Consider the following 12,532-nt stretch of genomic DNA (forward strand, 5'->3'; position numbering starts at 1 on the left):
AATGACGGAAACTTTCAAATGTGATCATTATGAACAGAATTAGAAGCCAACCAGGGTTTTGGATAAACGCCCTTTAACATGCTACAATATGTGCTAGTTGGATGATAGTGTGAAAGACACAGACAAAGTAAGATGGGAAAAAATCTCGACACTTTTGTCATTTTGCAAATACAGTGGCTTGTTTTTATTTATCATTCCTTTTTCAAATAGATTTACACTGAAATGGACAATGCCCACATAGATTCCTATACAAAGTAATTTTCGTACTAGAATGTAAGAGTTTGACATTGTTGGAGTGTTTATGTCATGTACAATGTACTCACTCGTGCAGGGTTCATCCGGCTGATCAGCATCACCACGGTAATAACCGTTGCGGCACACACAGATGGTGGCGGCTTCAGCTGTGGAGCGGCTGTTGGGAGGGCATTGTAGACACAGACCTGGACCCTGGGTTGACTTGAAGGTACCCGGCGGGCATGCTGTGAAAACAGAAAAACAATGTCAGAAAATCTGAGAAAAACCATGAGCAAAGAATTATGCATGAGTCAGACATCTGGGTCTAATAAATCAGCTATAATGGTAAGTAGAGATGAAAGAAATATTCTCACACATCCCCTTTAACACTACATATTTTTACGTCTTTCTTTTTTGTTTACTGTATGGAATAAACTAATTAGATGCTTGTTTCATTACTGAGCTTTAGAGGTGCTGGTAGGTGGACTTTTTTTGTTGTTGCCCCTCTGTTGATGAGAGAACTTATTGCTCACTGTATTGCGTAATTTTTGACATGAGAGAGGATTGAACTTATCATCTAATTCTTGGCAAAAGTATTGAACTATTCCTTTTGTTACTGAGTTTACAATCATGAATAATATCCTAATGTATACAATCAGTAGATTCAAAATCCAGCATCCAGTAGAAAGTTGGTCATCAGGTGCTGTTGGATAACGGTGTGCCTGTGGCCAATCGTCAGTCGTTTTTGCACCGTTGTGATGGCCATTGGCCCATATTCAGCCATTTCAGCTTGTTAAATCAATGGCTGAGGCAATCAGTAAGGTAGAACTGTCTGACTGGCGGTACAGCCTAGCAAAAACTGATTTCACAAGGTTCTGTCTTTTTTTCTACCTCCAGTGTTTCCTACCAAAAGACCTGCAAAGACCACATGCTAACAACACCAGTAAAAATATAAAAGGCTTAGTGCCAGTTTTACAATATGTATTCTCCCGGTTATTTGAACACAACTGTTTAATAGGTTTGATAGTGGCATGAAAATGGTTGTCTAGTGTCCTGTGTTTTATTTTCAATAATGTTTAGATACAAAAAATAAGTTTCCAATCTTTTTGCAAAACTAAGCTGAGCTACCTTACTACTGGATACTGTTTATGTTCAGATTGTAAGACTTCCACACGAGGCAAAGTCTCTGGTTAGTGGAGGTTGGTTTCTTTAGTTTGAGTCCTAAATTCTAAAGGACATGGAGGTGGACACAGATTATTATTGTTGATGCCTTTGTCCAGGCAATAACCTAAACCATTTACCCTCATATCCCAAAAGAATACAAAGCAATGGGGGTTTCTGTACTTTGTGGAAGGATTTACTGACTATAACAACCATGATAAATGTCTAATATTTTAGCAGGCTTACTGATGGGGGAGGAAGCTGTGGTGCCACTGAACTCCAGAGGGGGAAGGGTTATACATTTAATGGGACAAGCATCTTACAATGCATCCAGCTGCTACTATTTTCCAGAGTAAAAGATTGTAAAGGCTTGACTGAAGCTGAGGAATTGGATGTAGGGTATACTTGTTTAAAATGTTTAAAACACTTTTTAAGAATGCTTTTAGAAAGTAAAATGCACAGCAAAGATACAGTATATACAAAGAACACAAATAATTCTGCAGACAATACAATATGTTGTCAGGTTTAAAAAAAACGACGAGCCATTGGTTAAGCATTTGAGATATTTAGAGAAAAATAAAACAGTAAAAACAACATTGAATTTGCTCAACGTAAAATAGTTTTATTGTATCTGACTAAAAGCCCTTTACATAAATAGTTTCAAGGAGCTTGTTAAAAAGCTATTTGACTAAGGAGTTGGTGGCACATCCCCTCACTGCCAAATCAGTGGATGATGTGGCACAGTGAGAAGTGAGAAAATCCTTTAGACCTGTGTATCAACAGGCATTTTGGATTTAATTAAAAAATGCTACGCTTCATCAAAAATTCACTGTGAGGCTGGCTTTAGGAAGCCAACGTCTACTTTACTATGTTGTAAAAAGGGCAGGTTCCTGCTCTCATGACTCTTCCATTCAGCCAGCTATCTCTGATGGGCTGTTAGTGAAGGATAGAGAGATGAGGAAAGGGTGAAAAAGAAAGAAGGTGAGAGGGAAAGAGGTGGCGTCATACACACACACAACTCAAGCTGCTGCCCCCAACGGCGGCTACTCTCCTATCTCCTTTGGTGGGGCTGACGGACACCAGAGGCTAACTGACTGACCTCATGTCTAGTCACACAACAGTGTCCACACACAGCCAGACTATCACATGCAAACACACATACATGACCAAACCACAACAACCACAAACAGCTTATAAAACAACCTTAGGAGCTGTGAGGCATATCACAGCTGCAATGCCCAAGGATGTCCCCCTGTGCAAACAAACCATAGCTTTCCAAACTGTCGATGCATGTATCAGGGAATATAAAGCTCTAGGGTTTATAAGAGAGCCTTATAAAAGGTACTTTTTTTACACGGGAGTGTGAGCCTCTGTTTTAGTGAGTGGGAGAGGGAGATTTTGACCTCTCTTGACTTGTATAACACAGATTTCATGTGATGCGTGAGGAGAATACTGAGATCCAACTAATACAAGAACATTGAGAGTCTTAAAAAAGCCTCCCTGGCCATACGGTGGAGCACAAACCAGCTGCAGAGCCTTTTCATAAAGTAATAACTTCCGAAGATAGCAGAGATTACAAGACGATAAAACACAGATCAAAGATTCATTTTCAGTAGGAGCGGGGGAGAGAACTTATGTGTCATCATCTTTGCTATATAAAATGCATACATCTGGGAGAAGCGAAGAACCACACGCATGTACACGGCCAACACACAAAGACACTCGAAAAAAGATTGCCCTGACTCTGAGGAAAAGGGATCACCATAAGTTGTTCAGTGTGTGTTTAATGGGGTGTGAGGAGTATTTGTGCATTTGGGTTCTGCCCCTGGGTTGTGTGTTTACAGACAGACAGCAGTTAGACTGGACACTCATAAATGTGCAAGAGCGAAGAGAAAACAGGGAGGACTGTGCTGAATCAGCCGTCTGAGATAGCAGCGCTGCAAAAGTGCCTCAAGGCAAACTTGTGAGCGGAAGAATGCCAACACACATACACAAAAACATTTTCAAGTACACATTCACTTAAATAAACACACACACGGAGAAACACTCCCGTATTGGCATCAGTGCAATCCCGACCTCCCAAACTCATTCACTTAAGTGATTTACAGAGAGACACATGTAGCCACTGCTGACCCCATTAAATGAAATGGCGCACCCACATTTTCCGCTACTTGACTAGCATATGTCCTACAGAACCTGGTGTAATTGAATGCCTCTCCTTGGTCAACTGGAGATGCCGCGATCAGCATTTCAGGAGGGGAGATAAGTGACAGCCGGGGTAAAACAAACAGGCAACGACACACATTCACAACCACACCTCACACTCAGCACAAGATAAATGTCCTTCTAGATTATAACTCCTACCTTGGAGCTAAGGCTCTTTCTCTAATTGACCCATAATATGTGCATGAATCCTAGCATTAAACTCATTAATTAGCTGCTCACGGATCTGCCTCACAGAGCGAGAGGGAGAAAGGAACAGAAATGGGCTAAGGGCTGGAGAGAGAAAGAATGAGAAAGTGATGCGAACAATGTTAGCAAACCCTCTGAGGTATCGTAAGGGCGGGCAGCGGTGGGCTGAGCAGCGATATGCTTCATCAAATTTGGAACTGAGCCCAAAGTCTTTCCTCTTGATTTGTGAATATTTAGATTGGAGGAGGCCAGGAGTTCTTGTCCCGCAGAATGAAGAAAGCACATAGACCCATGACTCATCAAATGTGTTGGTTTTTCAGGGACAGGAGGGGATAGAACATTAGATCAACAAGCAATTACTCTTCCCAGTGGGAGAATAACCCACAGCTGAACTGGCTGCATGCAAAAATCAAAACATTCTTTCGTTTCAAGTGGTCTCTACAGGATTCTCTCTGTGTTGTTCTCTCCCTCTTTCCTTCTCACTTCCTTCTCCACCTTTACATATTTTTGTGTCTGTCCCACTGGTAATGAATTGCTCCCTCTCTTCTCACACCTTTCCTCCCCTTGTTGCTTTCTTGTCTTGATTGACAGGTTTGAATCCTTGTTAAGGTTGACTGTCTTCCCCTTTTTCTTTCCTTCTGTCTCTAGCTCTCTCCACAGTGAGTTGACGGAGGTATGGCAGCTGCGGATCACTGCTCGCTACTCATCAAAGTCTAACTGAGATGACCTCATGTCACAGCAAACCTGACCGGCGGGGATGAGATGATGCGTGTGGCGCAGTGGATAGAGCGTTGCCCACAGTATTGAGTATGTTAGTCGCTTTGGATAAAAAAGTCTAACAAGTAACATGCAATGTAATGATCATCTCTTCACAAGCATGTGGACAAACTTTGTATTCCAGAACTTTCCAAATGTCAAGTTAATTTAGAGACACTCAGATGTTCTTTCCACACAACAGTGACGTATTGATTGGCCTGCACGAGTGCTACGTGAGATGATCTTCAACATAAGCTAGTCTCTGTAAATAGGCTTTAATGATGGCTGATATGCAGATCCAGGATTAGTGCACAGGGGTTAGACTACAGAATATGTTTTCTGAGCATATAATAAAGTGTGCCCTGCAGGTAATACATCATACATGGAACCACGCTGGCTCTGTGTCAAATAGGGCACATGGGTTCAGCTTGTGCTGTTGTAAAATGTATACAGGCTATCAGAATACAAAGTAATTGGAAACGTTGGTCTTATATTATTATGGAGGCAGTGAAATAAGACTTTTATTAGCTTGTCATGCTAGAATCACCAGGTAGGTGTGAGATCAAATGTAAAATGTATACTTAGTCATGCAGAAAGTCAATGCAAAGGATAATAAGATGGGTTTGGAAATGGCTTCTCACTCAAACCTAATAAAAGTTACTGCACAGTAAGTCCTCCCCTGACTTTTACTTTAGGATCACTCTGAAGTATAAGTGAGCTTTTAAACCCCAAAAAGGTAGTCGGTCAAATGTATGCAGCAGAAAGGTAATAAATATAAGGCTTAAAGGGAAATGATCCATTCCGTAATATGACATATTTATCACTATAGCGTTATATTATTGCGAAACTCTAAGTTGAGCCAATAAAGTTGTGATTCATGTTGAGACTTTTCTTTTTTTAAATAGCCCTTTGTCTGATTGAATCCACACCAAAAAATGTTCTCAACATATCAACACAGTTTTTTACATTTCACTTTTTCCTTTACCGTTTTCAGCTTTATAAATACCAAGGCTGCTTGTCAGAGGTTTTAAAACATTGTGCAGAGAGGTTGCGTAACCCAAAGAAGAGAACAAGTTGTGATTTAGCGTTAGTGACCCTTAAGTAGAAAACATAGCCCCCCAATACGCCCTTAACCCTTAGCCTCATCCATCACATGGGATGGATCACAGACTTTACAGGCTTTAGAGTCATGCATACACCCTCCCACTCACATATACCTCATACAGACAGGCTTATGATTGGGTCATGACCCCAGTTCACCCCTTTTTCACTATTTTGTTTCTCAGTCACTTAGAAAAACAGCTCTCCTACTCAAACCACATGCTGCAAACATGCCAAGTGCATGCCTGTATAGATTTGCCTATGTGACAATATATCAGAAAATATCAATTGGGTTGGAAAATTAACATGTTTTGTCTGACAGAGGGGACACAAAACGTGGCAGGACAGCCAACATCTTAAAACAAAAAGCAATCAGTGCTTCAGCCCATTGGTATTCAGTCTCGCTCGTCTGTCATTGTTCATTTTCCGACCACAATTCACGTAATGAGCTGCTTTTCCAACCCAGGTGTTTCTCCACAAGGTCATTGAAAAACCCAATACAATAATTTGAGACAGAGGCATGGCTTGAAACAAAGGCATGTCAGAAGATCAGAAAAAGGCCTGTGGGATATTAAAAGTTGTGTTAAAATACCTTTTAAGGTTATGATTAATTAATTAAAAGAAACTGATTCAAGAAATGTTTTGCATATTTCTAATAAACTGCCAACACGGGACTCGTAAAAAAAATTCTGTCCAAGATCTGAACAAATGTCCAAGTAACTTTTCATAAGTGCGATAATTTCTTCTTTACTCGAAGGCATTCAGGGTTCACAGTGGTGACGTCACTCGGCATGTCTGGTCAGTGTACGTTTCCCCTACAGCCTTTCATCACCTTCTAATCTCACAGAAAGAGAATATGTGAGGAGGAATAAAGAGGGCCAAAGAGGTTCAGGAATAAAGGGATGGTTGGAACAGAGCAGCACTTGGAGCATACCTCGTCTGCATTTGTTAAGGGCTGCGGTGCTGAAGAGTTCCTCCCACAGAACACTCCCCCTGATCATTAATCATCCGTCCATTCTGGCCCTGTCAAGCCTCTCTTCCAAGCTTAAACATGCACCAATGCCCACAACCACCATTGTACACACAAGCTCACCCCAACACACACACACACACATTAATTCAAACATATATACATTCATGCATACCACTCTTTTAAACCTTCTTTATCCTTTGTCCTCTTCACCAAACACCGATTATTTTTGACATGCTTGTCCTTTCAACCATCTTTAAAAAAGTCTGACGCTGCAGAAACCACTGTGAACACTATTCAAACCCCCCTGAGACAGCTGATATATCCTCCAATTAGGCTACATTTGAAAGTCCACACAATGCTATTTAGATGTGAAGTCTGGTATTAGATATATACGTCATAAAAAAACATATAAGGAGAAGTCAAATAAGAAGAAATAAACAAAGGATTGCTTCCTCTGATACATTTTTGACACCAATTACTGTCCTTACCTACGGAAAATATTAGCAATTCAGATTTCTCCATGTTTGGACAATATACAACTATTTCTGACTGGATTCAATAGAGGGCAGTGCAGCAGTAAAATAATAAGAATATATAAGAGTGTCCAGATGAAGACAGTACTAAATAGCCCTGCTTGTGATTTCTCAAAAATAATCAGTTTGCTTCACACAAGGATGTGAAATCCAACTGTCTGACTGCTAATGCTAATGGGCAGGGCAGGTGTCTGACACAATGAATGTAGGAATACAGATTATACTGAAATGAAGGTCTGTGTGTGTGTGTGTGTGTGTGTGTGTGTGTGTGTGTGTGTGTGTGTGTGTGTGTGTGTGTGTGTGTGTGTGTGTGTGTGTGTGTGTGTGTGTGTGTGTGTGTGTGTGTGTGTGTGTGTGTGTGTGTGTGTGTGTGTGTGTGTGCTTTAACAAACCAGCTCACAATTTAGCAGACAGCCCACGCCCCTGGGCAGGCTGTTACCATGGTAACCTCACAGCCAGTAATTTTTTGGCCCACACTTTCCCTTTGAACAGCCGGCCAATGACAGACCAGCCGACTGGGAAATCTGGCTTAGTGCAAGCGCATGCATGAGTCGTGTGTCTGCATGTGTGTCCGCGTGTTGGTGTGTATGTGTGTGCATGCATTATGAGCATGATACAGATCAAGAGAGCTATATAATCTCTTAGCTCCACAAAGACTCGTCATAACCGAGTGTTGCGTTGGCAGTTTGCCGCTCCGCAACGAGCATGGCACATCGGCTCGGGTCAATTTTGTATCAGAAAGATAGAGCTATGTGCCAAGGCACTGAGTATATCTTTCAGTTATAGGAGTGGTCAGAGAGGAGCAGGGGAAAGAGATAGAGACGACAAGGAGGCATTGGTATTCCAGGAAACTCCACTGTGCCAACCCATCACTGGCTGGCAAGGTGGTAGAAAAACAACGCCCTCGGAAACATATCGCCGCTCAGCAGGCAGTAACATGTGCTTGCACTACAATCTACACTGTAATCAGAACCTAACAGGGGACCAACTGGGCTCATCGCACACTGCCAACTGACAGAGAGCAAAAGGAGAAAGGATAAGACAGACAGAGATAAAGAGTTACTTGATGAGGGGTGAAATCAGTCAAGTTATTTGAGCAAGGAGCATGTTATTGCCGGTGTTTGATTGCAGTACTGATATGATCAATCTAACTTCACTCAGCTAGCAAGCTGTAATCACTAAGGCCTCTTACATTATCAATGTAGAAATATTAATGTGACGGTTTGAGGATATTCACAAACTTTATTGTCAAATGAAATCCTGTTTGTCAACTATCACAGAAAATGGCTTTTCATTCAGCTAGGGATTATAATCAGACAGTTGTTGTCTCCGGTGTTGAGCTGTCTGTGGATTATGTTTTGCAAAGAAGGGTTGATCAAAATGATGTGTAAAATCTGTATTTACAGGCCCTGTCAATTACCTTGTGATTCTGTCACACGGTGAATACAGTATATGTTCCAAGATAAATAGCTTTCTCTTCCTTACCACTCCAGGTTATGAGACCATTAGCTTCCTCTGTCTCAGCACTTGTCTCTTTCAAAAAGGATCTAGCTCATTAACTTCATGGCTGGATCAATTAATCTATAGCAGTTAGCCAAAGATGCCCACTCTTGCTCTTTTTGCTCTTTTGCTATTGCTCTGCTCAACAATGTCTATTACATTTATGGCCTTCAACCTTTTTGTTCACTGCTCATAGTTCCGTCATTAGCAGAGCCGAACCTGATGAGAAGGTGTAGACTGTAAACAATAAATCATTATGCTGGGACATATTAAGGACCGGGAGAAAAGGCATGCTCATCCATAAATGCATCGTGCCTTCTGTATACAACTACAGATAAAATACATTTGAAAAAAACCCATACAGAAACACCACATATCAGCCAATCCAGTCATTTGGACCCTTTACCTGTGTACCTCTGATTAATGCCTTATGAATTATGTATAATGCATTCAGGCTGGGTCCAGATTAGATATGTTTGTTTTTGTCATTTCATCACAAAGTGTGTTATTGAAAATGAAAGTGGATGTAAATGAAGATTCAGGCGGCAGCTTCAGGGTACAGCTATGTTCCGTGTAGTGATACATTACTGTATGATTTGCTTTGCCATTTATTATCAAAGAGCACCGACAGCTTTTTGATAAGCTTTGTTTGTTGAAATGTTTCCATATTAATGATACAAACAAAGAGCCGTGTGTATGTGTACAATTACTCTAAGTAGATACACCAAACCAAATGACCGTGCTGTTAATAAATACAAATGTGTTATTTCTCATTTTAATATGTGTATGTATGTGGGGCCAAAAAAGTATTTAGTCAGCCACCAATTGTGCAAGTTCTCCCACTTAAAAAGGTGAGAGAGGCCTGTAATTTTCATCCTAGGTATACCTCAACTATGAGAGACAAAATGAGAAAAAAAAAAATCCAGAAAATCACATTGTCTAGTTTTTAAAGAATGTATTTGCAAATTATGGTGGAAAATAAGTATTTGGTCAATAACAAAAGTTCATCTCAATACTTTGTTGTATACCCTTTGTTGGCAATGAAAGAGGACAAACGTTTTCTTTAAGTCTTCACAAGGTTTTCACACACTGTTGCTGGTATTTTGGCCCATTCCTCCATGCAGATCTCCTCTAGAGCAGTGATGTTTTGGGGCTGTCGCTGGGCAACACGGACTTTCAACTCCCTCCAAAGATTTTCTATGGGGTTGAGATCTGGAGACTGGCTAGGCCACTCCAGGACCTTGAAATGCTTCTTACGAAGCCACTCCTTCGTTGCCCGGGCGGTGTGTTTGGGATCATTGATGGAAGGAGGTTGTCACTCAAAATCTCACGATACATGGCCCCATTCATTCTTTCCTTTACACGGATCAGTCGTCCTGGTCCCTTTGCAGAAAAACAGCCCCAAAGCATGATGTTTCCACCCCCATGTTTCACAGTAGGTATGGTGTTCCTTGGATGCAACTCAGCATTCTTTCTCCTCCAAACACGTCTACGGTAGTTGAGTTTTTACCAAAAAGTTCTATTTTGGTTTCATCTGACCATATGACATTCTCCCAATCCTCTTCTGGATCATCTAAATGCTCTCTAGCAAACTTCAGACGGGCCTGGACATGTACTGGCTTAAGCAGGGGGACACGTCTGGCACTGCAGGATTTGAGTCCCTGGCGGCGTAGTGTGTTCCTGATGGTAGCCTTTATTACTTTGGTCCCAGCTCTCTGCAGGTCATTGACTAGGTCCCCCCGTGTGGTTCTGGGATTTCTGCTCACCGTTCTTGTGATCATTTTGACCCCACGGGGTGAGATCTTGCGTGGAGCCCCAGATCGAGGGAGATTATCAGTGGTCTTGTATGTCTTCCATTTTCTAATAATTGCTCCCACAGTTGATTTCTTCACACCAAGTCCTTTGACAGCTCTTTGGTCTTGGCCATAGTGGAGTTTGGAGTGTGACTGTTTGAGGTTGTGGACAGGTGTCTTTTATACTGATAAGGAGTTCAAACAGGTGCCATTAATACAGTTAACAAGTGGAGGACAGAGGAGGCTCTTAAAGAAGAAGTTACAGGTCTGTGAGAGCCAGACATCTTGTTTGTTTGTAGATGACCAAATACTTATTTTCCAGCATAATTTGCAAATAAATTCTTTAAAAATCAGACAATGTGATTTCCTGGATTCTTTCCCCCCATTCTGTCTCTCATAGTTGAAGTGTACAGGATGAAAATGACAGGCCTCTCTCATATTTTTAAGTGGGAGAACTTGCACAATTGGTGGCTGACTAAATACTTTTTTGCCCCACTGTATATCTCTATAGGCCGAGCCATGTGGATTGATTTTGACAGCTCCAATCTTTCCTTTTAACTATAAGAGGTTAAAAAAAGGAAAATAAAAATGCACATGTATTTGTTTTTCTTTGTCCTATTTTGCCCTCGAAATAACTCTGTAGAGAGACAGCAGCTCTGTTCAAAGAAACAATCACCCTTGTGATACCCATAAATCTGTCGGCAAAATGTCCCCAAAGCATGAAAAAGCTAAGTATGAAGCCTGGGTTGTTATTACTGAGTCTGTGATAAAAGTTTAGGTGCACCAGTTTCAGTATAGATAACAATTGGAAAATACCATTAAGTGTTGGAATGGTTGCGTTTTCTAAATCAATAGTCATAAGCACAATTATCTCTTTTCTTTTATGGAAACATTAGCAAAATAAATGCCTTGAAGACATTGTGTTATTTTAGAGAGAAAGTTTAACAGTATTATTCATTCCATCGCCCTGCTTTAATGCAACATTATCTAATCCCACTATGAATTTAGTTTTATTTTATTTTATTACTGTAAAACCGATTTTTATTTATTTGATCCAAATGTGCACATTTACATTTAGATTAAAACAAGAGATTGAACATTAAATTGGAGGCTGGTTAACCCCCGTCCAAGTCTAGAAGAAATTTCAAAAACACTAACCCTTACCAGCCTATTTAATGTTTAAAATGCTTTGAGAATTGTTCCAGCAAGGCTTAGCAATAGCTTTCAAATATCCATGAATCCTAAAATACCCGGCCCCTTGGCTCAGGGTTGAGGCCCCGCTAATGAGTGTAGAGGCCTTTGAACGTGGATGAGTAATTATGCACATTTGAACAACTGGAATAACAAAGGTCCCTTTACTGTTTACCATTTCCTAATTTGATTCCTAATTGAGCGTATATAATACAATGTTCACACCAAAATATTCTGGCAAAGACGAGCACCCATGGCAGAATTACTCAGATTAACATGGTCTACTCTTCCCTCAGGCGATCTAAAAGAGTGTAACCACTGGAGGCCCTTCCATCCCAAACACCTTCACCACCTGGAAGTGTGGTGAAATGTCTCCGACCTATAACACTCGTAAACGATTGCACCCTGTCATTCAGATGCTGACATTTTCACAGACAGACATAGAAGAATAAGGCCAGAGGTCAGAAGTAGAGTGGATTGGATGGTGGATGGCTAGAAAGAGGAAAGAGGAAAAAAAACATGAGAGTTCACCGCCTATCGGGCTGTAGACTGCATATCTGATAGAAGAACAAGAGGTGGATAGGTGAGGTTGGAGAACATAAAAGGCGATGGGCGGCGTGAGCATTAAAGAGATGGAGAGGTCATGGTGAGCAGCACCGCACATCAACTATCACAACAACAGATACATCAATACAATTAAAGCATTCACAAGCCTCGATGTGCCTCCAGCTGTACTGGCATATCCGCTGTTCATCGCCCCTTCTGCTATTATGCCTAATGGGAAATAATGATAAAAAGGCCTGCATCAAAAGAGAAGACACAAATTATGTGTGAAGCGTGGGAGAGGGAAAGTGACCAGGATCAGGGAAATAGAGAGT

General features: G+C 41.1%; 1 protein-coding gene across 4 annotated transcripts in view; it reads right to left on the reverse strand.

The window, feature by feature from the left end:
- Positions 1-12,532, reverse strand: part of ephb1 (EPH receptor B1) — a 149,959-nt gene that overhangs the window by 64,409 nt on the left and 73,018 nt on the right. For all 4 annotated transcript variants that reach the window (XM_079648089.1, XM_079648087.1, XM_079648086.1 and 1 more), the window contains exon 4: positions 324-479. In XM_079648089.1, coding sequence (XP_079504215.1) covers positions 324-479 — 156 coding nt within the window. The remainder of the gene's footprint in view (positions 1-323; positions 480-12,532) is intronic.

This window comes from Notothenia rossii, assembly GCF_949606895.1.
Source record: "Notothenia rossii genome assembly, chromosome: 9".
Lineage (NCBI taxonomy): Eukaryota > Metazoa > Chordata > Actinopteri > Perciformes > Nototheniidae > Notothenia > Notothenia rossii.